Genomic DNA, 26,016 nt, shown 5'->3' on the forward strand with positions numbered 1-26,016 from the left:
AGTTCTACTAGCTACTGTTTCACTTGCTTTCCCAACTCTTTTGGTTCATCCTACCCCGCATGCGTGAGTTCGAAATTACGGAAAGCGAAAGAGGTATTGAGAGGCGGGGGCTGGCACGCGTTTCTGACTGTTGGACAAAGTGCCGACAAAAGGATGAGGCGAGTACATGCATGGAGCTACTATGGTTTCAATTCATTTTGAGGACCACTAGCAAGCCAAGCAGCTGGATACAAGAGTACTATATACGCGCTATGTATATTGTTTGAAATATTTCCGTGAAGTTGCCGCAGAATTCTGCCAATTTCTAGCGGTTGAGCAAGGTACGTGGAGTTCTGTCACACGTTAGCGGCGTGGCTAACAGCTATCTACTGTACCACTGTAAATTCAACAGACGACAGTCGTCTGATACCGACAAGTAGCTAATGTACTGAACGAGTTGAGGGGATCCTTTCATGATAAGCAAGACAAACGTAGTAGTGTGTTCGTCTAGTTTATTTCTATACCATGACTTGAAAGTTGACACAAATTACCGTACACATTATATTGTGTAATTCCAGAAAGAAAATGTTGTTTACTACAACGGAACATCTGCTTGCATACATTGATTGACATGCTAATACATTGTTGACATGCCGCATCGTTTTGTCAACAAAAACGCTATAGCTAGCTACCCATGCTAGTTGTAGTTTAAAAACACTATTTTTTTCCTAAATATATTTCAACCGCGGGATTGGAATATATTGATATGACAATTTTCCCTGACTGTTTCAAACTAGCTAGAAATTATAATTGGCTTAACGGTTAAGGGTAGTTACTAGTTAGCCAGCCAGCTAATGTTAGCATAACCGATACTAGCTAGCTCGTCGTACGATATTTCAAGCAAGTGCACGTAGGTGTAACGTTATCAGTATGTTTCATCTGGACATTTGATGAGTCTTGCTCCGCGAACACAATCTTATTTCGCTTTACATATATATGCTCCAACTAGTTGCTAAGCGTTCATTATAATTTCAACGGCTGCAGTTCAATTCAACAGTCGCATACTGGCCAGTTTTACAGATGCTGGTCCTTGTCTCTACCATTTGTATAGATTCATGGGATGGCAATCAAGGTTCAAACTAGCTATGAGACTAAAATAATTTAATGCACTATTAACTAGCTTCAGTTCATGTGTACCCCGCGAACTGACATGATTGCCCAAACAATTTGCCACCCCCTCGTCTAGCTAAAAATGTCTAGTATAAGACGAGTAGTACAACTCGAAATGTTGCGAAACTGATAAGCTACCATCCCATCTTTACATACGGGTAAGCAGTCTACAATACAGCCACAGCACTGCACAAAGCCATGAGTGCCTCCGCATGTGGCTCGGCTCTAGCTGCCGCTGGCCCAACCGGTTGGAACTGCTCTTGTATAATAATTAAATTATAAACCGCACCAAAGCAACTACTCAACTGAACTACAAGTAACTGCCAGAATAAAGGAAACAATTTAGTTAAATGAGGGAAACAAAGCAAGTGCATCCACACAGGTGTGGTTCCTGAGTTAATTAAGGAATTAACGTCACATCATGCTTAGGGTCATGTGTATATCTATGAAGACACTTTATGTTGGTGTTTCCTTTATTTTGGCAGGTACTTGTACCTCACATAATTGTGTCAGAGCAAGGAGACTGTTTATCAGTCAGTGTTCTCACCTGGTTAACTTTGCAGTTTGCTCCCCTGAGCGGTGTTTGTGAAAGCACATGGTTCTGTTCTGCTCTTTGTCAGGTCAGGTTAGGTTACTGAATGACCTACATGTCATCACTCATTAATCAAAACAAATGCCTTTTGTATACTGTCACCTACCATACATAATTGAACTCTAATAGCAGCTATCCTCCTTTGCTCTTCTCCCTTTTTTCTCTCCTTTTGTCTTGGTTCTTACCCCTTCCCTGTTCCCCCCAATCAATCCATCATTAGTCACTCATTGTCATCCATAGAGGAAATCTAAGCTCTCACTGAGGTGCATATAACCACAGAGGAAAAAAACAAACCCATGTTTACTTGGGAATACGAGAGGAGAGGCAGATTTGAGACTAGGCGTACATATTGATAGCCAGTATTATTCAGTTCATTGTCAGGTCATTTGGGCATGTACGAACTAACCATACTAATCCAGTTTCTGAACAAGCAATGAGATGCAATAATATTAATCGAAGTGAAAAGGGAACGCTACTTTGCTTCCCTCTTTTTAAAAATATAACCTGACTTGAAAGCTGAAGGGGAAGTTAAAAAAAATATTCTTAGAGACACAATTTTAAAGTGTAGGCTCTATGTTAAACCATTACACATTCATCAAATGGAAAAAAAGGCACACATATCTCATGACATTCATCCCATATGTGCCATTAAAACCAGTCCAATTCAATGGGGAAGTGCAGATTCAAGTCTAGTAGGTGTCTCTGCACAGTCACTTGAACGTTAGCTTAGCATAGGTTAGCATAGCGTGGGTTAGCCTAGTATTGGTTAGCCGAGCTAGCGTAGTTGGTGACCCTTGACCTCTAACCCTTGACCCCCATTCCTCCAAGACCCAATAATGGCGTCGGTACGGTTCACGGTGACGCCCACCAAGGCCGAGGACCTCCCGGGGCTGTCAGACACCTCGCCGGACATCAGTTCCCGGTCCAGCGGCCGCGGCCACGTACGTTTTGGCTCGCGGGAGAGTGTGAACCGCAGTGAACCGCTAAGCGAGGGGTCGGGAGGGCTCACCACAACTGGTGAAAACGAGACGCCTGACAGGACCAACACAGATCAAGGTGACACATCACTTCGTGTGTGTGTGTGTGTGTGTGTGTGTGTGTGCAACAAGTTGACAACTTTAGGTTATAAATGGGTTGTATTCATTAGGCACCAAACATAAAAAAAACAGACAAACAGCGATGGACTGTCTGGGCTTGTCTAATAAGCAGCCCTCATTTTTGTTTTCCATTGCAAAAAGTGTCCCATTGCATGTCCTAATGAACATTACCCTGTTTTGGACTGTTGGCCTATTTGCTCAACTGTTTGTGATGTCGCCCTCTAGTGGCAGGGTACTCTCAATCATTCTTCTGGACAGAATCAGCTTCTATGTTACAATAATAGTCTCAATGTTAATAAGCAATTACTGGCTCCAGAAATAGTCTCAGCTGGGTTATCTCATTGGTGATGCTTTGGTTATTTATATCAAGAAAGGAGAAAAGAAACACAACAAGTCAAACAGGAAATTAACTGGCACAGGCTGAACTAAAGAAGCAGACATGCACGCACACATTTGAAATGCTGGTGGTGAGAACACCTTTCTCACCTAAGTAGGTAACAGCTCGACAAGGCAGTCATGTCTTGCAATGTACATGTCTTTGTATGAACGGCAACCATTAACAACATGTGCAACAGTCTCCATTACATTTAACTCTGGGTGTAAAACACAGAAGGGATCATGGTTTGCAGGGTACCAGAGTGTTAGGTTGTGTTTTGAGAGTAGAACTTACAGCCTCGCCTTAACAGTAAGTGTGAGAATGTCCTCGTCACTGGCAGTATTCTGGTACATGGAATGGAAGACAGAAACGTCAGCACAGTCCAGAGCAGCAAGTTTCCCCAGCAGCCTCAGGCCAGTCCAGAGGTGCCGTTGCTGCATCTGTCTAAAACAGAGGAGTGTTGTCATGGGTGACAGAAGCCTCCACGACAACACAACTGCATCACAGGCAGTCACAGTCTCAGTCCGCGTCAGTGGAGGCTGCTGAGGGGAGGACGGCTCATAATAGTGGCTGGAATGGCATCAAACACGTTGAAACCGTTAATTGAGCCCGTCCTCTCCAATTAAGGTGCCACCAACCTCCTGTGGTCTGTGTGTCAGTTTGTGTCCGGTTGTACAGCTCCTTGAGGTCTGACCAGACTCCAAAGCCTGCAGCACGAGTGTCCAGTTTTCCATTGGCCTTCCTAATGAAGCTCAGGAAGTTGTCCCTTAGTGTCATTGGCCAGTGGGACCTTCCTAGTCAAGGAGGAGAAAGGCTCTGGCTAAATGTCGCGTTGAGCATGTTCGACAGGTGAGTCAGTCTGGTAGCAGTGTAAATCCACTGGACATTCGGGACACCCAGACCGTTTAGCTCAGGAAGATAATGTCATGTGTTGTGTCTGTGTTTGAGCATAGCCATTTTATTATCATTTCCCTTAGAATGTTCTGTGGGAGAGGTACAGTTGATGTCGAAAGTTTACGTACACTTAGCTTGGAGTCATTGAAACTTGTTTTTCAACCACTCCACAAATTTCTTGTTAACAAATTTAGTTTTGGCAAGTCGGGTAGGACATTTACTTTGTGCATGACACAAGTAATTTTTCCAACAATTGTTTACAGACAGATTATGTCACTTATAATTCACTGTATCATAATTCTAGTGGGTCAGAAGTTTACATACACTAAGTTGATTGTGCCTTTAAACAGCTTGGAAAATTCCAGAAAATGATGTCAAAGCTTTAGAAGCTTCTGATAAGCTAATTGACATAATTTGAGTCAATTGGAGGTGTAGCTGTGGATGTATTTCAAGGCCTACCTTCAAACTCGATGCCTCTTTGCTTGACATCATGGGAAAATCAAAAGAAATCAGACCTCAGAAAAAAAATTGTAGACCTCCACAAGTCTGGTTCATCCTTGGGAACAATTTCCAAATGCCTGAAGGTACCACGTTCATCTGTACAAACAATAGTACGCAAGTATAAACACCATGGGACCACGCAGCCGTCATACCGCTCAGGAAGGAGATGCGTTCTGTCTCCTAGAGATGAACGTACTTTGGTGCGAGAACAGAACAACCGCAAAGGACCTTGTGAAGATGCTGGAGAAAACGGGTACAAAAGTATCTATATCCACAGTAAAACAATTCCTATATCGACATAAACTGAAAGGCCGCTCACCAAGGAAGAAGCCACTGTTCCAAAACCGCCATAAAAAAAGCCAGACTACGGTTTGCAACTGCACATGGAGACAAAGATTGTACTTTTTGGAGAAATGTCCTCTGGTCTGATAAAACAAAAATAGAACTGTTTGGCCATAATGACCATCGTATTGTTTGGAGGAAAAAGGGGGAGATTTGCAAGCCAAAGAACACCATCCCAACCATGATGCACAGGGGTGGCAGCATCATGTTGTGGGGGTGCTTTGCTGCAGAAGGGACTTGTTCACTTCACAAAATAGATGGAATCATGAGGGAGGAAAATTATGTGGATATATTGAAGCAACATCTCAAGACATCAGCCAGGGAATTAAAGCTTAGTCGCAAGTGGGTCTTCCAAATGGACAATGACCCCAAGCATACTTCCAAAGTTGTGGCAAAATGGCTTAAGGACAACAAAGTCAAGGTATTGGAGTGGCCATCACAAAGCCCTGAACTCAATCCCATAGAAAATGTGTGGGCAGAACTGAAAAAGCATGTGCGAGCAAGGAGGCCTTCAAACCTGACTCTGTTACACCAGCTCTGTCAGGAGGAATGGGCCAAAATTCACCCACATTATTGTGGGAAGCTTGTGGAAGGCTACCCGAAACGTTTCACCCAAGTTAAACAATTTAAAGGCAATACTACCAAATACTAATCAAATGTATTTCTGGCCCACTGAGAATGTGATGAAAGAAATAAAAGCTGTAATAAATAATTCTCTCTACTATTATTCTAACATTTCACATTCTTAAAATAAAGTGGTGATCCTAACTGACCTATGACAGGGAGTTTGTACTAGGATTAAATGCCAGGAATTGTGAAACTGGGTTTCAATGTACTTGGCTACGGTGTATGTAAACCTCTGACTTCAACTGTACATTGAATCTTTGCAAGGGCCACCTTTTTCACAGCCGCTAGCTTCATGACCACAGTCGGATGGGAAATGTCAATCATATCAAGCCAGCACATTTAGTGTCTTTCACTTCCAGCCCAGACCATTTCTAAAAGTTGTCTGTGCAAGAAAGCATGTTTTTGATCTGAACATCATCACCATTCCCCTGTACTGGGTTCAGTGACCACACATGGGCTGGGGTACACACACTGGCATAGCCATTTCAGCCACTGGTTGATGGCTAGGATGAAGTTGACAGCAGTCTGTTTCTATGCTAACCCTGAGTGGGATTGGTTCGTTTTAGCTGCTTCCCACAGGTAACTTGGAGAAAAGAGCCTTTGTACTTATCAGATCTAATGTCCACATAAGCCAGTGTTATTTCCTCAATGCATCTCTAAAGTCCAGAAACACTGTGTAAAACCTTGTGGATTCATGCTTGAAGCCATCAATTCCAAATGCTCATTCATGCCCTGTCTGTCTATATACACTACATGACCGAAAGTATGTGGACACCCGCTTGTCAAATGTCTCATTTCCAAGGTCATGGACATTAACATGGAGTTGTGTGCTCGATTGTTATTCTTTTATACACCTGTCAGTAATGGGTGTGGCTAAAGTAGCCAAATCCACAAATTTGCAGGGGTGTCCACATACTTTTGTGTATATATGGTGTATATGCCTGTTGTTTGGGAGAGAGAATGCCTGTATCTATGAGCCATGGTAGTATGCAGGCGAAAAGCATTTCATGAACACTTTATAGACCAAGGGTGACGCTTTGGTTATTTATATCAAGAAAGGAGAAACGAAACGCAACAAATCGATTAGGAATTGACTTGCACAGGCTGATCTACCGACGCAGACACACACACACACACTGCTGAGACGATGCAGTGTACTGGCTGAGCAGCCATAACAGACAAAAGCAGTGGAGAGAGTGAGGCAGCTGTGTTATTTCAAGGAAGGTCAAGCGCGTGCAGAGATGGTTATTTTTAGTCGGTCTTGCCCACAAAGCAGTAATAGAATTTGACAGACTGGATCCATTCACATCACACATTAACTCCTGATATCACATTCTGCTCCATCAGACACACGCACATGCAGGGATACGCACGCGCACATGCACGCACACACCTCAGGTGAGCACTATCTGGAGGGAGGGAGAGAGAGAGACCCCTACACCTCAGTTGAGCACTATCTCACCTGTCATACACACATAAGGCTACCTTTGTGTATTGCTGGGGAGGATGTGCTTGCTGTGGCGGTTGTGTTTCCTGTGACGGTTGTGTTTGCCGCATAGGCTGTACAAAACATTAGGAGACCTGCTCTTTCCATGACAGACTGACCAGGTGAATCCTGGTGAAAGCCATGATCCCTTATTGATGTCACTTGTTAAATCCACTTCATTCAGTGTAGATGAAGGGGAGGAGACAGATTAAAGAAGGATTTCTAATCCTTAAGACTTTTGACACATGGATTGTGTATGTGTGCCATTCAAGGTGAACGGGCAAGACAAGAGATTTAAGTGCCTTTGAACAGGGTATGGTAGTAGGTTCCAGGCGCACTGGTTTGTGTCAAGAACTGCAACGCTGCTGGGTTTTTCATGCTCAATAGTTTCCCGTGTTTATCAAGAATGGTCCACCACCCAAAGGACATCCAGCCAACTTGGCACAACTGTGGGAAGCATTGGAGTCAACATGGGCCAGCATTCCTGTGGAACGCTTTCGACACCTTGTAGAGCAACAACTCAAAATTAGGAAAGTTTTCCTAATGTCTTGTACACTCTGGATAAGAGCGTATGCTAACTGATTAAAATGTATTTGTTTACTCAGCAAAAAAAGAAACATCAACTGCGTTTATTTGTAGCAAACTTACCGTGTAAATATTTGTGTGAACATAACAAGATTCAACAACTGAGACATAAACTGAACAAGTTCTACAGACATGTGACTAACAGAAATTGAATAATTTGTCCCTGAACAAAGGGGGGAGGTAAAAATTAAAAGTAACAGTCAGTATCTGGTGTGGTCACCAGCTGCATTAAGTACTGTAGTGCATCTCCTCCTCATGGACTGCACCAGATTTGCCAGTTCTTGCTGTGAGATGTTACCCCATTCTTCCACTAAGGCACCTGCATGTTCCCGGACATTTCTGGGGGGAATGGCCCTAGCCCACTACCTCCGATCCAACAGGTCCCAGATGTGCTCAATGGGATTGAGATCCGGGCTCTTCGCTGGCCATTGCAGAACACTGACATTCCGGTCCTACAGGAAATCCCGCACAGAACGAGCAGTATGGCTGTTGGCACTGTCATGCTGGAGGGTCATGTCAGGATGCGCCTGCAGGAATGGTACCACATAAGGGAGGATGATGTCTTCCCTGTAACGCACAGCATTGAGATTGCCTGCAATGACAACAAGCTCAGTCCGATGATGCTGTAACACACCGCCCCAGACTATGACGGACCCTCCACCTCCAAATTGATCCCGCTCCAGAGTACAGGCCTCGGTGTAGCGCTCATTCCTTCGACGATAAACACGATTCCGACCATCACCCCTGGTGAGACAAAACCGCAATTCGTCAGTGAAGAGCATATTTTTGCCAGTCCTGTCTGGTCCAGTGATGGTGGGTTTGTGCCCGCAGGAAACGATGTTGCCGTTGATGTCTGGTGAGGACCTGCCTTACAACAGGCCTACAAGCCCCCACTCCAGCCTCTTTCAGCAGCTGTCTGTCCTGTCTCCCTGTAGTGCTGTCTTAGGCATCTCACAGTACAGACATCTGCAGTCCTCATGCCTCCTTGCAGCATGCCTAAGGCACGTTCACGTAGATGAGCAGGGACCCTGGGCATCTTTCTTTTGGTGTTTTTTCAGAGTCAGTAGAAAAGCCTCTTTAGTGTCCTAAGTTTTCATAACTGTGACCTTAATTGACTACTGTCGGTAAACTGTTAGTGTCTTAACGACCGTTCCACAGGTGCATGTTCATTAATTGTTTATGGTTCAATGAACAAGCATGGGAAACAGTGTTTAAACCCTTTACAATGACGTTTTGGATTTTTACAAATTGTCTTTGAAAGACAGGTTCCTGAGAAAGGGATGTTTTTTATTTTTTGCTGAGTTTAGATGTTTGTGTATATGTGTAGCAATGAATGAGACAAGGATGTCACAAGGATCATCCCTGTGTGTGTGTTTTCAAGACGCAGTGTGTTTGTAGACATGTCTGTATTTAACTATGCATGTCTGAGACTGTCACGTGCGTGTGTGTTTTTGTGTGTCCTCCCTGGTGGTAGAGGAGAGGGAACTGAGAGTGCTGATTCAGGGCCCTGCTGACAGAGGTATAACTGTTCTCTCCTTCTTCCTCTCTCTCCCTTGTCTCCTTTCTGTCTCCCCTCTTTCTCTCTCTCTCTCCTGCTTCCTCCCTCTTTCTCTCCTTCTTCCTCTCTCTCTCACTTTCTCCCTTCTGTCTCCCCTCTCTCTCACTCACTCTCTCCTTTTCTGTCTCCTCTCTTCCTCTTCCTCTTTCTCACTCTCTCCTTTTCTGTCTCCTCTCTTCCTCCCTCTCTTTGTCTCTGTCTGTGTGTGTAGGAGATGGCAATGCCAAAATGTCCAATGTCTACATCAACAACAGTCATGGGGTGGACGATGATGACTTCTATGACCGAAACTTGGCTCTCTTTGAGGTTAGAGCATCAATCAATCAATAAATAGTGTTTGATGCACTCTGTTTTATGAGTGTCTCGTCATGTCTTCATCTCTTCCTATCTTCTCTCTCTGCTCCCCCTCCTGCAGGAGGAGATGGACACTAGGCCGAAGGTATCTTCTCTCCTCAACCGTCTGGCCAACTACACCAACCTGACCCAGGGGGCCAGGGAGCACGAGGAGGCAGAGAGCATAGGAGAGAAGAGAAAGGCCCAGAAGGTACACTCCACTCTGACCCCTTTGCTCCCGGCATGGCCTGGCATGGTACTTTGATCCCTGGCAGTAATATCTAAGCGCTGTGATTCCCATGATGCTTTTAGGTTGTACTTTTGACTCCCTTGTTACTGACGACTCCACCCTTACTGCACTGACTTACAGCACCATACAGGTACTGTAGAAGAGAATAGACCCAGGGATGTAAGATGTCTGACCTAATATAATCGCACCTAGCACGTCATGGATATGATCAGGAGTTTTTATTTTTTGGAAAATGCTTTGCTACGGTGTTCACTAATGAACAGGACCCTCATATCTAATGCCATTTGTGTCTCCCAGTCTCCGCAGATGGGTACGTTCATGGGGTTGTACCTGCCCTGTCTGCAGAACATGTTTTTGTTACGTTGTGCATTAATGATCACTATTCTCCTGTGTGTCTATCCCAGTCTCCCCAAATGGGTACGTTCATGGGGGTGTACCTGCCATGCCTGCAGAACATCTTCGGGGTGATCTTGTTCCTGCGTCTCACCTGGGTGGTGGGAACTGCCGGTGTGCTGCAAGCTCTCTGCATCGTCTTCATATGCTGCTGCTGCGTGAGGATAATACACACACACACAGAGTTTTGAATCCACAAATCACATTACTGTCGAGAAGGATTCAAACATTTCCTAGGTCATGGATATATGGACACTTATGGATACAAGACGCACCTTCCTCTGACCTTTGCTGTATTAACAATGACCGTTACAACAGGTGGGCTTAAGTTATGTTAGTAGATTACCATGTTTTGGTACAGAGCTGCAGCACACGTCTACTCCTGGCAAACACACACACACACACAGTAGAGGCAACACACACGGACAGATGCAGACACACATACACACATTTTAACATTTTGGTGATTTAGCAGACAATAATCCAGAAAGTATTTAAGATAAAGAGAACAGGAGATAATTGGAACAGGCCTGTTAAGAGCAGTGCCCTGTAGATTGTGATTAGTGAGTATCTTTATGTGTATCGATATATGCATGATACAGCTACTGCTCCTCTCTCATTCTGCAGACTTTACTGACTGCTATCTCAATGAGTGCCATCGCCACCAATGGAGTTGTACCAGGTATTCCCTCCATCCATCTCTCCCTACCTCCATCCCTCCCTCCATCCCTCTCCATCTCTCCATCCCTCCAGCTCTCCATCCCTCTCCATCTCTTCATCCCTCTCTCCATACATCCATCTCTCCCTACCTCCATCCCTCCCTCCATCCCTCTCCATCTCTTCATCCCTCTCTCCATACATCCATCTCTCCCTACCTCCATCCCTCTATCATCCCTCTCCATCTCTTCATCCCTCTCTCCATACATCCATCTCTCCCTACCTCCATCCCTCCCTCCATCCCTCTCCATCTCTTCATCCCTCTCCATCTCTTCATCCCTCTCCATCTCTTCATCCCTCCATCCCTCTCCTTCCCTCTCCATCCCTACCTCCATTCCTCTCTCCATCTCTTCATCCCTCTCCATCCATCCATCTCTCCCTACCTCCATCCATCCATGTCTTCATCCCTCTCTCCATCCATCCATCTCTCGCTCTCTTTCTCTCCATCCCTATATCCATCTCTCCATCCATCCCTCTCCCTCCTTCCCTCTGTCTTGTTGTCATCCAAGTATATGTTTAATGTTTGTTATGGTTTAAAAATGCTGGTTACTTTCTCCAGAATTCCCAGGTTTTCAGGAATTTTGGAAAAGTGATCTGAATTTTGCAACTCTGTCTCAGTGATGTCTGTATGTGTCAGACCTGGGTATTTAAAAATACTTGTAGCTTTTGGTTTAGTCTGCCTGAACTGCCGGGTGGGCGGAGTCTGGCAGTTTCCCAACTATTGTATCGCTTCCACTGCGCCAGGCAGCATAAAGATAAAATATTTCAAATGATTTCAAATGATATTTAAACCTGACCCGGGTTCAAATATCGTCAGTTCATTCTAACGTCTGATTTGCCTCTCCCCTCTGACTGTACACATTGAGACATAGTGTCCTCACCCAGAAATACCATTCACCACTAGTAAAACTATAGACATAGAATGAGTAATTATACACACATAATAAAATCATTCTAATTCTGAGTGAAACAACATTCACGCCGGAAATATCCCAAATGTCAAAGTTGTCGTTGAACAATTCTAACATTCTTGTGATATTTGAATATGAAGCAAATCAATTTCAGTTGATTTGAACTATTCCATCTGATAACATTGTAGTTAGAATCAGTAAGGGGCTCTATGTCAAGACAAAACCTTTGCTTCTATCTGCAAAGTTACATTTCCTCCATTGTTCTCCTCCCTCATCTATGGGCCTGGTCAAAAGTAGTGCACTGCATAGGGAATAGGGTGCCATTTGGGACCTATGCTTATTGGTACAATCTTAGTGTGTTGTCTCTCATTATCATAATACTGTACTATTCTACTTTCTTTCTTTCTCCTTCTCTCTGTTTTCCTCTTCCATAACACCCATAATGATACTAACACCCATTCTTCTCTTTACTTCTCTTCCCCCCACCCCTTCCCCTTCTCTCTCCCAAACTTCTCCTCCCCTACCCTCTCTCTCCCCCTCTTCTCTCCTCTCCAGCGGGTGGTTCCTACTTCATGATCAGTCGTTCTCTGGGGCCAGAGTTTGGGGGGGCGGTGGGGCTGTGCTTCTACCTGGGCACCACATTTGCCGGGGCCATGTACATCCTGGGAGCCATCGAGATCCTGCTGGTGGGTGGGAGAGCCTTCGTTGCCCGCTCCTCTTCCTCACCGTCATCCTCATTATAACCATCATTTATAACCGCCAACAAATTACTCTGACGTTCATTATGGTTATTGTCATGTTCATGTTGTCTGTATAAGTGTTCACATGACATGCACAGTTTTGTCAGTATGGACCTTCATATATATATATATGTATATATATATATATATACACACCATATGAAACTCCAGCATCAACTCACCCTCACCAATCCAATATGTTATCTTACCCTCTCTCGCTCTCCTCCTACCCCCAGATGTACATTGCCCCATGGGCGGCCATCTTTGTCTCCGGCAGCCCGGACGGTGAGGGAGCAGCCATGTTGAACAACATGAGGGTCTACGGATCAATCTTCCTCCTCCTCATGGCATTACTGGTCTTTGTCGGCGTCAAATATGTCAACAAGCTGGCGTCCGTCTTCCTGGCCTGTGTCATCATCTCCATCCTGTCCATCTACACCGGAGCGCTGGTCTCCGCCTTCAGCCCGCCCACTTTCCCGTGAGTTCCTCCATTGTGATCGTAGAGCGGTTTGATTGATAGATTCATGGTGTAATCGGAATTGATTATGGGTCACATTTTAGTCGCAAAGAAACAAGAAACTAATCTGATGTGTTTCCATTGGCATGCCTGATTTACACTTTCACCGCCGGTAACACCAGTGAGAAACCTGAGAACGTTGTAACCACTCTCATTGAGACGTACCCGTATTGACCCATTCTCAAGACTTTCACACCACTCTTACTGCCAAACACTCAAACTTGACTGATGCCCTAATTGACCATCCGTTCACTGTGATCTCTGTGATTGACTAATCCCGTGCTCTCATTTTCTCCTCCCTCCTCCTCAGGGTGTGTATGCTGGGTAACCGTACCCTGTCAGGACACATCCTTCATGATAGTCCCTGTGCCAAGACCACCCTGCCCAAAGAACCACCCCGACCTGTGGATACCAACCTCACACTCGCTGGTAAAACCGTCAATATTACCTTTCAATTTGGAAAAATGACATAGTCAATTATAAAGAGATTTTTGTATTTTTATGTTAACCCTCATGTTCTCTCTCGGTCCATTCTGTTTGACATCTCACTATGGGTCATGCCCACTTGCGGCTCATTTGCTGAAGCCTTAATCAATCACGCCTAACAGGCCAATCAAGGCTTTGAAGGTGTTAGATCTGCCTGCCATTCGACCACTGTTAGAATTCCTCATTCTCCACCTCTTTGCTCGCTTGTTCATTATCGTCCCCAATATCAACTAATCAACCAATTCTTCTAGGAAATGGCACGGTGCCGTCAACCTTTGATCTCTCCCTGCCCTCCTCTGAGGCGACCACGACCCTGTGGCTGCAGTTCTGTGAAGGCCCAGACCTCAACGCTTCCTGTGACTACTACTTTAACCTCAGCAACATCTCTGAGATACCTGGCATACCAGGCCTGTCCAGTGGAGTTATCACAGGTACATTCTCTGTCTCTCACACTCTCTCTCTCTCTCTCTCTCTCGCTCTCTTTCTCTCTAATAATTAGTATTCTCTCCATAGAGAACATATGGAGTGTTTACCTCAGTAAAGGGGACGTCCTGGAGAAAGGGTCACTCCCCTCGCCCAGACCCGTCCACCCACCCACCAATCGGCTGCCCTATGTCTTCGCTGACATCACCACCTCCTTCACGCTATTGGTGGGAATCTTCTTCCCCTCAGTCACAGGTATATTTCCTCCTCTTTTCGTCTCTCCTGATCCCAGTACCTCCCGATCCCCTTGGACCTCTTGATGTTGGTAGATCTGAATCGGTAGAAGCAGTGCAGTGGTGGAGCTCCCACCATGGTGCTTACAGCTCTGCGGAAACAGAGACGAGTTGTAGGGAGAGATTTGGGACAGGCTGATCCAGCTGTAAAATAATTTGCCATACATTCATACACCAACTCTGTCTCGCTCGCTCGCTCTTTCTTTCTTTCTCTCTCTCCCTCCTCACAATTCCTCCCCCTTCTCCACCCTCCAGGTATAATGGCTGGATCTAACCGGTCTGGGGACCTGAAAGACGCTCAGCGCTCCATCCCCATAGGAACCATTATGGCCATCCTCACTACCTCCCTCGTCTGTATCCTTCACTGTGGACAATAAAGCTTTTGGATTTTTAATTGAGAATCTCTTCCATATTAACTCTGTTTGCGTCCGAATTGACACCCTAATCCCTACATAGTGCACTACATTTGACTAGGGCTCTTGTCAAAAGTAGTGCAGTGTGTAGGGTTTAGGGGGCAATTTCAGACACCCAAGGACAACAAAGCTGTTGTATTTTTAATTGAAAATGTCACATGTAAACTCGGTCCTAGTCATAGAATTAGAATCATTCTAGTTACACACACCTGCATGGTGCTTAGTGTGTGGTAATGGGTTGATATTGGGACAGACTTGTGTTGTGGTTCAGGTGTGATGTGACTGGGTTATTTACCTGAGTGTCCTGGCCAGACCTGAGCAGTGTGGTGCTGTTTGGAGCCTGCATCGAAGGAGTGGTGCTCAGAGACAAGTTTGTATATTGTTGTCTCTCTCTGTGTGTGTGTGTGTGTGTGTGTGTGTGTTTCAGGGTGGAGTTTAAATTGAGTCAATTTAGGAAGTAAATTGAAATTGGTGTGTCTTGGCCTTCTTAGGACACATTCTGTGGTCACACTAACTGACCTGTCTGTCTGTAGGTTTGGAGACTTAGTGAAGTCACACTAACTGATCTGTCTGTCTATCTGAAGGTTTTGAGACTCATTGAAGTCACACTAACTGACCTGTCTGTTGTTCGGAAGGTTTGGAGACTCTGTAAAGGGAAACCTGGTAGTGGGCACCTTGTCTTGGCCCTCCCCCTGGGTCATTGTGATTGGCTCCTTCTTTTCGACGTGCGGCGCTGGCCTCCAGTCACTGACTGGCGCTCCCCGCCTCCTCCAGGCCATCGCCAAGGACAACATCATCCCCTTCCTCAGGGTGAGATAGATAAACAAGTGTTGTAGTGTATATATAGCTCTTCTTTCTCTCTCATTCTCTCATTCCTCTCTCACTCCTCTCTCTCGCTCTGTTCTGTTCTCTCTGTCCAGGTGTTTGGTCATGGCAAGGCTAATGGAGAGCCTACCTGGGCTCTGCTCCTGACAGCTCTGATAGCTGAGCTGGGAATCCTCATTGCTTCTCTGGACCTGGTTGCACCCATCCTTTCCATGTGAGTGTGTGTTTCTTGGAGAGAGAAAGTGTGTGTGTGTGTGAGTGATTGTTTGTTTGTCTGAGTGTATGGATGCTGATTCAGTGCAGCCTGAGTCCCACATCTCCCTCTCTCTGTAGGTTCTTCTTGATGTGCTATCTGTTTGTGAACCTGGCCTGTGCTCTGCAGACGCTGCTGAGAACTCCCAACTGGAGACCACGCTTCTCCTACTACCACTGGTACACACACACACACACACAGTCTTGCACAGCTAACCTTGTGTGGACATACATTTCAGTCCCATTCAAAATCCAATTTTCCTTAACCTGTACCTTAACCTATCCCTAGCTCTTAAGCCTAACACTAATTCTAAACTTAACCCTAAACACCCTAGATAGCATTTGACCTCGTGGGGACCTCGTCACATTTTTGTTTGTTTACTCTTCTTGTGGAGACTTCTGGTCCCTTTTTTAGTCACAAATGATGTGGTCTGTAACAAGTGTTTTCACATCAACGTTTGATGCAAGGAACCACTTTACAAAATAAAATGTGTTACTTTTTGCCATAGACAATCGGATAGAAATGTAGGCTACACTCTGTCCATTGGCTTCTCTGCATATTCTAGCCTGTCTCAAAATCCAACCCTGGCCCTTTAAGACTCTCCTGCCGGATGGTTGACCACCCTTGGTAGCCTATAAAATATTACAGTTGATCCCATTCTGATCAGAGTCATTTTTGATTTTGTGATTTATTGTACTATATTATTTTTTACTTGTCCATTCTTCTTGTCCGACAATAAAAACAAAAAAAAAACTTGTCATAATGTTATTTTTACTTGTCCCGGACAAGAGGGCAAGCATTAATGTTGAGCCCTGTGTGATGATGGATTATTTTATATCTCTCTCCCTCTCTCTCTAGGACCTTGTCATTTCTGGGTATGATCATCTGCTTGGCGCTGATGTTCATATCGTCATGGTACTATGCTATTGTTGCTATAGTGATTGCTGGCATGATCTACAAATACATCGAGTACCACGGGTAGGTTTCCATGGGGACCTACTGGAACAAACCAGTTGTGTGTGTTTCAGATTTTGTGGTGTGTGTGTGTGGGCTTGTGTGAATGGAGGTCACAGAAATCCAATTATATATTTTGTGGAGGTGTTACATTCATAATTCAAAAGGAAGATGAATATATTTATACAAAGTGTGTGTGTGTGTGTGCATGAATCTCTGAGTTGTCTTCATGTGTGTGTAGGAATCTCTAAGTTGTCTTCATGTGTGTGTTCCAGGGCAGAGAAGGAGTGGGGAGATGGTATTCGGGGTCTGTCCCTCAGCGCTGCTCGCTACGCCCTCTTGAGGTTGGAAGAGGGACCACCACACACCAAGAACTGGAGGTAAAGTATAGCAGTATACCGTTAAGTGACTCATGCACAACCACCCATGTATACACCCAATCTCACACCTTTACAATCTCTCTCTCTCCCCTCCAGACCCCAGCTCTTAGTTCTATTGAAGTTAGATGAGGATGCCTATGTCAAGTCTCCCCGCCTGCTAACCTTTGCATCTCAGCTGAAGGCAGGTAAAGGTCTGACCATTGTAGGGACCGTCATCACTGGAAACTATCTCCACAGCTACGGAGAGGCACTGGCTGCAGAACAGGTTGGTCTCTCTTTTCTCTCTGTCTACTACTCTTGGTGCATTTCTCTAGAAATGTTTTTAAAAAAATACCTCTTCTGATTTTCGCCCCTCTTCCTCTCCCTTCTTTCAGGCGTCTAATTTTGTCTTTCTCCTTCAGACTCACATGATGGATCTGTAGGTGTATTGTGTTATAACATCTCTCTCTCTCTCTCTCTCCATTCCCTCTCACTATCCCTCCTCTCTCTCCCTATTTCCCATCTCTCTCTCGCTCTTTATTCACCCCCCCCCCCCTCCTGTAGACTCTGAAGCACCAGATGGACAAGGAGAAGGTGAAAGGGTTCTGTCAGTGTATTGTGGCTAACAAGGCCAGGGAAGGCATCAGCCACATGATCCAGTCCAGTGGGTTAGGAGGGATGAGGCACAACACTGTAGTTATGGGCTGGCCCCTGGCCTGGAGGCAGAGTGAGGATCCACAGTCCTGGAAGACCTTTATCAGTGAGTACAGGACAGGAGAGGAGAGGTGTGCATGTGCGCTTTCTCATCAGGCTTCAAGGCAAAAGCCATGAGCGAAAGAGAGAGGGGGGGGGGGGGGGTAGCAAGAGGGAATCATTGAATGGTAACATTACTGCCATCTGTTTGTCAAACATTGTAACTGGCCCTTTGAATTTGACTACCTGCCATCTAACTTTGAGACGTTGTGGTTTGAATAAACAGCACCCCCTCTCTCTGTGTGTTTCCTCCAGACACGGTGCGTGTGACGACAGCGGCCCACCTGGCCCTACTTGTGCCCAAGAACATCTCTCTGTTCCCCGGCAACAGTGAGCCGTGCGCGGAGGGATACATTGACGTGTGGTGGATCGTCCACGACGGGGGCATGCTCATGCTACTGCCCTTCCTGCTGAGGCAACACAAGGTCAGAGAAATATTTAGTCATATCATGTCATCATCTTCTCGTAGAGAGAAAGGTTGTGTACACATGTTTGTCGTGTTTCCGTCCCCAGGTGTGGCGTAAGTGTGCGATGCGTATCTTCACGGTGGCTCAGATGGAGGATAACTCTATTCAGATGAAGAAGGACCTGGCTACGTTCCTCTACCACCTCCGCATAGAGGCTGATGTTGAAGTGGTGGAGATGGTAGGTTTCTGCATAGACCCAATAATAACTTGAGGCCCACGCACTTTACTCAAACGTTCATGTAAAAATGGCGTAGTGTACTGATGATCAAGAAATATATTTTGATTTCAATATTGACCGCTAGCTAATAGCTATGTGTTAGGCTTTGTTCATTTGACCCATGAGAAACTGTCGTTCTCTCCTCCCTTCTCCTTTCTCCCCCTGCTCTCTCCCCTCTCCTCTGTACCCCCCTATTCTCTCTCCACCACCTCCCCCCTTCCTCTCTCTCCACCTCACTCCCCCCTCACTATCTCCTCTCCTAGCATAACAGTGACATCTCAGCCTACACCTATGAGAGGACTCTGATGATGGAGCAGAGGTCTCAGATGCTCAGACAGATGAGGCTGTCCAAGTCTGACCGGGAGAAAGAGGTGCGGAGGCCTCAACAAGTGTGTTTGTTTCATAGTTCTGTTTCCATACGTGCGTGTGTGTGCGAAAATGAGAGAGAGAAAAGGTGTGTGTGTGCGTTCATCTTCACCTCATCTGCCTATTGTTGTTTTCCTTAGCGAGTTCGCTGGAGTATAGATGAAGTAAGTTTGCTGTCTGCTCAGTTATTAATTGACTCCGAACTGTCTCGTAGACTACGTAGTCAACTTCAGACGTAATGCCCTACTCTATCCTGCAGCCTACATATTGCTAATGTCGCTAGACGTAAGCTGTCCTGTGTTGGAGAGTGTGTATCAGGGTCGTATTCATTAGGCACCGAACGGGAGAAAGCGGACTGAAACAGGGAGGGGATGACCTAAACTTGTCTTATAAGAAACACCCGTTTTTGTTTTCCGTTACAAAATGTTTTGCTACGGTGTGCCCTAATGAATATGACCATATAATAGGGCTGGGCGATATGTCCAAAAAATCATATCTACAATTTGTTCAAACTTCTGGCTGATTCACAATATATACCTCGATATTTTTTACAGTTTCTCTAAATAGCCTTTGTGTCACAATTAAAGTTCAGTACACATAATTTCAGACAGTCAGGAATAATCTAATGAATTTTGGGTTTGTAAAATTATACCTAGGCTAAATATAAGCCTTCCACAACCATAAGACCCATTCATAATTGAATTATTTTATCAAAATAGTTTAACCTGCTTTTTTACAATACTTACTGATCTGGCTTTTAAATCTGTATATGAAAATGCCAATTTTCTTACAAATGTAACCATGCACAATGCACGTCCACTAACGGTATCAAGCATTCTAGAAAATGAACACCGGTCTCATCTCTCAAGCACAAAACCACTTGCTAGTGAGTAACCAGCTGATCTTAATATTTAAAGTCTCGTCAACTTGGATCTACTTGCTTGCTAACAAGGTAGAACAGTCTAACTGTTATGAATGCACCTTTCAGTCTGTCTCCAACTGTTTGAACAACAGCCTGTTCACTTTTAGATATTTCAGTCAAGTAGCCTACCTGGATAAGATGCTTATTTTTCAAGTTCCTTATATACATACATGTGTTTTTTTATGGTCATTGCACATTTCTAAAACCCAGACTAGACAGCTAGCACATAACAGTCTGTGGACATTCTAAAACCCAGACTAGACAGCTAGCACATAACAGTCTGTGGACATTCTAAAACCCAGACTAGACAGCTAGCACATAACAGTCTGTGGACATTCTAAAACCCAGACTAGACAGCTAGCACATAACAGTCTGTGGACATTTCTAAAACCCAGGCTAGACAGCTAGCACATAACAGTCTGTGGACATTCTAAAACCCAGACTAGACAGCTAGCACATAACAGTCTGTGGACATTTCTAAAACCCAGGCTAGACAGCTAGCACATAACAGTCTGTGGACATTTCTAAAACCCAGACTAGACAGCTAGCACATAACAGTCTGTGGACATTTCTAAAACCCAGACTAGACAGCTAGCACAGTTCAGTCTGTGGACATTTCTAAAAACCCAGGCTAGACAGCTAGCACAGTTCAGTCTGTGGACATTTCTAAAAACCCAGGCTAGACAGCTAGCACAGTTCAGTCTGTGGTTAAAATCCTGCTAGCGGTATGTGGTACTGCAATGCTGCACACGACAACCTGACCATTAATTTTCCACAATCATGTTCATTGATACTCTCGTCTTAGTAGGGTCTGCTCGGTTCTACATTTTGGGAGTTGAGACATAAAAAGGGTATCGTTGGAAATTTCAAGTCTATTACAGTAAAATAATGTCTCTAAGTGTTTAGGTGTCCATGTGACTGGTTCTGTTGAACCAAGTTTAAACTGCTTGTTGTCAGAGAGGAAGAAGTCATCTTTTTGATTGTTTTGTTGTGGGAAGTATGCAAGTGAGAAGGTGCACAGAAGGAGGGGCTTGGTGTCTGTGAGTGGGAAGATTCACAGAAGGAGGAGGGGCTTGGTGTCTGCAAGTGGGAAGGCGCACAGAAGGAGGAGGGGCTTGGTGTCTGCAAGTGGGAAGGCGCACAGAAGGAGGAGGGGCTTGGTGTCTGCAAATGGGAAGGCACACAGCACAGAAGGAGGAGAGGCTTGGTGTCTATACAAGTGGGAAGGCACACAGCACAGAAGGAGGAGGGGCTTGGTGTCTGCAAGTGGGAAGGCACACAGCATAGAAGGAGGGGCTTGGTGTCTGTGAGTGGGAAGGCACACGTCACAAAAGGAGGGGGGGCTTGGTGTCTGTGCGAGTGGGAAGGCACACATCACAGAAGGAGGAGGGGCTTGGTGTCTGCGAGTGGGAAGGCACACAGCATAGAAGGAGGGGCTTGGTGTCTGTGTGAGTGGGAAGGCACACAGCACAGAAGGAGGGGGGGCTTGGTGTCTGTGCGAGTGGGAAGGCACACAGCACAGAAGGAGGGGGGGGCTTGGTGTCTGTGTGTGGGAAGGCACACATCACAGAAGGAGGAGGGGCTTGGTGTCTGTGTGAGTGGGAAGGCACACAGCACAGAAGGAGGGGGGGCTTGGTGTCTGTGCGAGTGGGAAGGCACACAGCACAGAAGGAGGGGGGGGCTTGGTGTCTGTGTGTGGGAAGGCACACAGCACAGAAGGAGGATGGGCTTGGTGTCTGTGTGAGTGGGAAGGCACACAGCACAAAAGGAGCGAAGGAGACGAGACCAAAAAGACAGAATGCTCAAACATCACAAAATAACCTTGATGAAGGCATTTGGAACATCACGTTAAAACAAAAATTCTAATCAATTGGATATATCGCCCAGCCCTACCCTGTACTCAGTGACTAAGTGTCTTTTGTAGGTGTATCTCTCTCAGAGGGAGGGAGGGAGGGAGGGAGGGGGGGGGGGGGGGGGGAGAGGGAGGATTTCTAAACGTGTGTTACACATTCTCACCCCCAGGCACAGTTGGTAAAGGATCGTAACTCCATGCTTCGGCTAACCAGCATTGGTTCTGACGACGATGAAGACACCGACGGGGGTGGAGGCCCCACAGGAAATGCCGAAAAGGGAGGAGGAGCAGCCGGAGGAAGGGAAAGGGATGGAGGGATGTCAGCCTCTGAGAACAGACGAGTCCACATGACCTGGACTAAGGAGAAAGCCCTGCAGTACAGAGCTACACACTCCGGCTGTAGTACGCCAGAGGGCTTCAGAGATATGCTCAGTATCAGGCCGTAAGTCACACACACACACACACACACACACACACATGCATGGACACACACACATGCACGCATGGACACACAACACACATGCACGCATGGAGACACACGCACGCATGGACACACACATGCATGGACACACACACACTTGAATGGAGACACATACAAACGGATGACTGTTGATGGTTGTTGTTATTAATGATGTCTCTCTCCCAGGGACCACTCCAACGTGCGGCGGATGCACACGGCCGTCAAGCTCAACGAGGTCATCGTCAACAAATCCCATGATGCTCGGCTGGTCCTGCTCAACATGCCGGGACCACCACGGAACCCAGCCGGAGACGAAAACTGTATCCTTCACTTTCTACTTACTGTTGACTGTGCTTCTCTTCCTGTGTACCAGGATTGGACTCAATTCCACTTCAATCGATTTATTTTTCACCTCCTTAATTGAGTGAATTGAAAATGAACCAATAGCTGTGTGTTCTGTCATAGCTATAGTAGACACAGTTGTAGTAGTTACAGTATTATGCTTTTTATTGTTATTGAGAAAACGTTTCCAGACCAGTCCTTAACCGATGGTCAGATATGGAATTTCTGGAAGTTCTAACTGAGGGATTGGAACGCGTCCTATTGGTCAGGGGTGGAGGAAGTGAAGTCATCACCATCTACTCCTGATTTGCTCACACAAACCAGCTATGTCAGAGCAGCCAATCACGTGGAAGAGAATGCTAAAGGAGGTGGGGCTAAGGAGCCCTGGGGGTGTGGCCCCTCTGTCAGACAGCGCAAAGATGGACTGTCATTGGCTGCAGCTTGGATAAACCCCTCCCATCTCTCCGCTGTCAGTCATTATTCCTAGGCTTCCCCATTCCACTAAAGACAAGCTACAAAAAGCCAACACGATTCCTCAAGTGAACATTGAGCGAAAGTTCTCATAATGTGTGTCTGTGTGTGTCTAATTGTATGAGAGATATTCATCTCAACATATAATACAAAAAGGACCAGCCCACGTGACTAGACCAGGACAACTCCTGGTCCTGGTTATAGCTGATAACTAGGGCCCTGAGTATTCCCCCTGATCAGGTCACATGGTCAGGAAAAACTCCTGGCCTCCCACATAATGCACAATAATATACAGCAGTTGGATCAGGGACCAGTGTTTATGTCCCAAATGGCACCATGTTCCCCATAGTGCACTACTTTTGCACTAAATGGGGAATAGGGTGTGATTTTGGACTTACAATGTGTAGTATGAGCATGTATGGACCAATGGATGATAGTCATAATCTAGTAGACAGACAGACCATATAGAATCTAGAACATCGATATAAAATCGAGATAATTCTAGAACATCTATATAGAATCTAGAAAATCAATATAGAATCTCGAACATTGTAGAACATCTAGATAGAATCTAGCACATCCTAGAATATCTACTTAGAATCTAGAATATTGATATAGAATCTAGAACACCCTGAAACAGTGAGTGTTCCACTGAGTGACTCAGGGTTTAGTTATAGAAAACGACAACAGGCGCACTCTTCCAAAATCCACGTCTAGCATGCTAGAGTGAAGCCGTGCATTCTACGTAGTATGGATTATTGGAATGCAGACCTGATGATGAGTGGATTGTGTGGTACGAGTGTGAGAAAATGTGTATGTTATGTATGTACAGTATGTATGTACATTGTGTAGGCTAGAGCTAGACAGAGAATGGACTTAGGTTCATATACTATTTGAAATCATTTGAAATACTTGAGCTATGCTTGATGGAACCAAAAGAAGAGTGCCAAAACATGCAAACCCAACGTTTGGTATTGGTGTCTCCAACCAGGCAAAGCAGACAGACGCTCAAGAAGAAACATTTGAAATAGTACCCAGGTTTTGTAATACGTTATAATAGCCTGCTGGTCTCTGATCTGTATTTGGGTCATTATCATTAAAACGGTTTTAAAATGTCTGTACCAAATTGAGTTACAAAACCATGATACATCTTAAAAAATCAACTATCATTCTGAGGAATAAGATGTCTAGTTTTGGGGAAAGTGTCTTATTTGAAATAAATTTCACGTTTTCATCCAAATTCTCATTACCGAAATGCGTCTGGATTAAATTCTCTGGTCTATTAAAAAATAATCTTTACAAAAATGTAACCTATTTGAATAAAACACCAAATATGTTGCTTTAGTTTGTCCATAAATCATACAAATGGTATTCTAGTTGGAGTTTACATTAAAGTATAATATTTATTAAGTACAAACAGTGTCTGTGGACGTCTCATTACTTATTCAAGTTCCTGTAAAACATTTTTAATAAAGTTTTATTCACCCATGATGCATCATCTAGAGGAGTAATCCTTATATGAGCACAAGTTGTTAATTTATTAGCTTGTATGCCTTCAGAATAAGGTTCTTATTCTCAAACACCCACTTTACCCCACTTGGCCTTCTCATTACTGAAATGGCTAAAGAGCTCAAATAGGGGGGAAAACTAAGATTTTATAGTAATTGTATAATTTTATTTTCAGTGTTCTGTTTAACTCGGGTGTTTTCATTAGGGAAGACATTTTTAAACAATCTAAATATTGATTTGTTTATGACTTTTTTTTACTTTTAAAACTGTTATGGTAATGAGAATTTTGTGAAACTGTTGTTAAAATGCATAATATCTGATCAAAAAACATAATTATGAAATAGATAAGTACATATCCTAATCTCAGTGATTCAAGAGGATATTATGTGAAAAATTACACAATTTTTTGGGACAGTTTTGTGAGAATTACCCATTTGCTATAGCCAACTCCTCTAACAATACAGCCATAGGAGTTGGTTAAAGCATAGACTGATCTGGGACCAGGCTGTCCTTGAATAGAGAGAGGTGTGAGTAAGACATGTAGTTCAGGACTAGGACTGCAAAAAGGTACATGTGTTGACAGCAATGGCTCCTAGTTTAGGTGTAAACATCCCCTAGATGTGTTTTCTCAAGGCGGGGTGCCAAATCAAGGCCTACCAAGTCAATATCAAGGGGGTGGTTCACTTTAAACACAACAGTAGTCAATTGAAGCCAAATTATTTCAGGCCTGCCCAGCCTGGTAGGGGAAAACTTGAGTGAGAGAGGTGTGGAAGGTTTTAAGGATGTTAGGAATGGGTTGAAGTATTGTGAATGAGTAACAGTGTTGTAGGTAGCCATATTAGGGGGGGGGGGGGGGGGGGGGGGGGGTGTTATTGTTGCACACTGGACCACTGTTGTAAAGAGACCATTACCCTGCATGCTGTTTAACATTTTTTTTACGTTGCACTGTCAGTGAAAGGGAGGGATTGGAAGTTTGCGTGCGCGCTTGTGTGTGTGTGTGAGAGAAGGAAAAAGGTGATTTAAAAAATAAAAATAAATCATTTTACGAGTTATCCTCCCCCTCACTACCTACCTATTAGTACATGCCTGTGCTGTTCCGTCAGATTCTGCTGTGCTAACTGCCCATTTATTTCCCAAATGGCACTCTACTTCCTTTGTAGTGCACTATGTAGGGAATTAGGGTGCCATTTGGGGGACAAGCTGGTGGTATTTTATTCCACAATGCTTGTCTTCGATCTTCTCAATGTATTGACTTTATTGTACAGGGATGGATTATTTGTGTTCAATTGTTTTTCCTCCACCATTTGTTTTTGCTTGTACATAGAAACTAAGAGAAATCCCACGTTTTGTTTTTTTTAATTACATGAATATAAAACAATAAAAAAAAAATGTTGCTTGAGAAAATGTGAATAAAACCAATTTTGAAATAAAGATATCACCACTTGTCATGTTCTGTGTCTTCTGACATGGATATAGTAGAACATGTTCAAATAACAAATATAATTCTCAATATCATAATTGATCAATTGTAGTTAAAAAAAAAAAATACACACTTGACTCATTTGCATATTTGAAACTTGAGC

At 44.6% G+C, this 26,016-nt stretch overlaps 1 protein-coding gene across 4 annotated transcripts; it reads left to right on the forward strand.

Annotated features, from left to right (window-relative positions):
* Window positions 1-74: 74 nt before the first annotated feature.
* On the forward strand, window positions 75-25,864 carry slc12a6 (solute carrier family 12 member 6). 4 transcript variants are annotated; one of them, XM_021614697.3, is made up of 27 exons: window positions 99-320; window positions 1,962-2,004; window positions 2,570-2,797; window positions 9,419-9,513; window positions 9,623-9,751; window positions 10,195-10,341; window positions 10,811-10,865; window positions 12,367-12,497; window positions 12,788-13,029; window positions 13,379-13,497; window positions 13,806-13,985; window positions 14,068-14,232; window positions 14,526-14,624; window positions 14,996-15,053; window positions 15,319-15,493; window positions 15,604-15,722; window positions 15,842-15,940; window positions 16,620-16,739; window positions 16,991-17,095; window positions 17,192-17,360; window positions 17,639-17,834; window positions 18,083-18,252; window positions 18,341-18,472; window positions 18,775-18,900; window positions 21,822-22,093; window positions 22,298-22,431; window positions 22,668-25,864. In XM_021614697.3, the coding sequence occupies exons 3-27, from the start codon at window positions 2,578-2,580 to the stop codon at window positions 22,757-22,759; spliced, it is 3,549 nt and encodes a 1,182-aa protein (XP_021470372.2). In that variant the 5' UTR covers window positions 99-320; window positions 1,962-2,004; window positions 2,570-2,577; the 3' UTR covers window positions 22,760-25,864. The 4 variants fall into 4 exon arrangements, with proteins under 4 accessions (XP_090039681.1, XP_021470373.2, XP_021470372.2 ...); XM_090183556.1 differs by having other exon boundaries at window positions 18,775-18,882; XM_090183555.1 differs by lacking the exon at window positions 1,962-2,004 and having other exon boundaries at window positions 75-320; window positions 18,775-18,882.
* Window positions 25,865-26,016: the final 152 nt, after the last annotated feature.

The sequence above is a fragment of the Oncorhynchus mykiss genome, chromosome 9 (assembly GCF_057628025.1).
Source record: "Oncorhynchus mykiss isolate SJ-2025 chromosome 9, ASM5762802v1, whole genome shotgun sequence".
Taxonomy (NCBI): Eukaryota; Metazoa; Chordata; class Actinopteri; order Salmoniformes; family Salmonidae; genus Oncorhynchus; species Oncorhynchus mykiss.

Coding starts and splice junctions, on each gene's coding strand:
- slc12a6 (XM_021614698.3), top strand. CDS start 2,578: ATGGCGTCGGTACGGTTCACGGTGACGCCCACCAAGGCCGAGGACCTC. Junction 16,740..16,990: donor AAATACATCGAGTACCACGG/GTAGGTTTCCAT, acceptor TGTGTGTTCCAG/GGCAGAGAAGGAGTGGGGAG. Junction 22,094..22,297: donor GATATGCTCAGTATCAGGCC/GTAAGTCACACA, acceptor TCTCTCTCCCAG/GGACCACTCCAACGTGCGGC.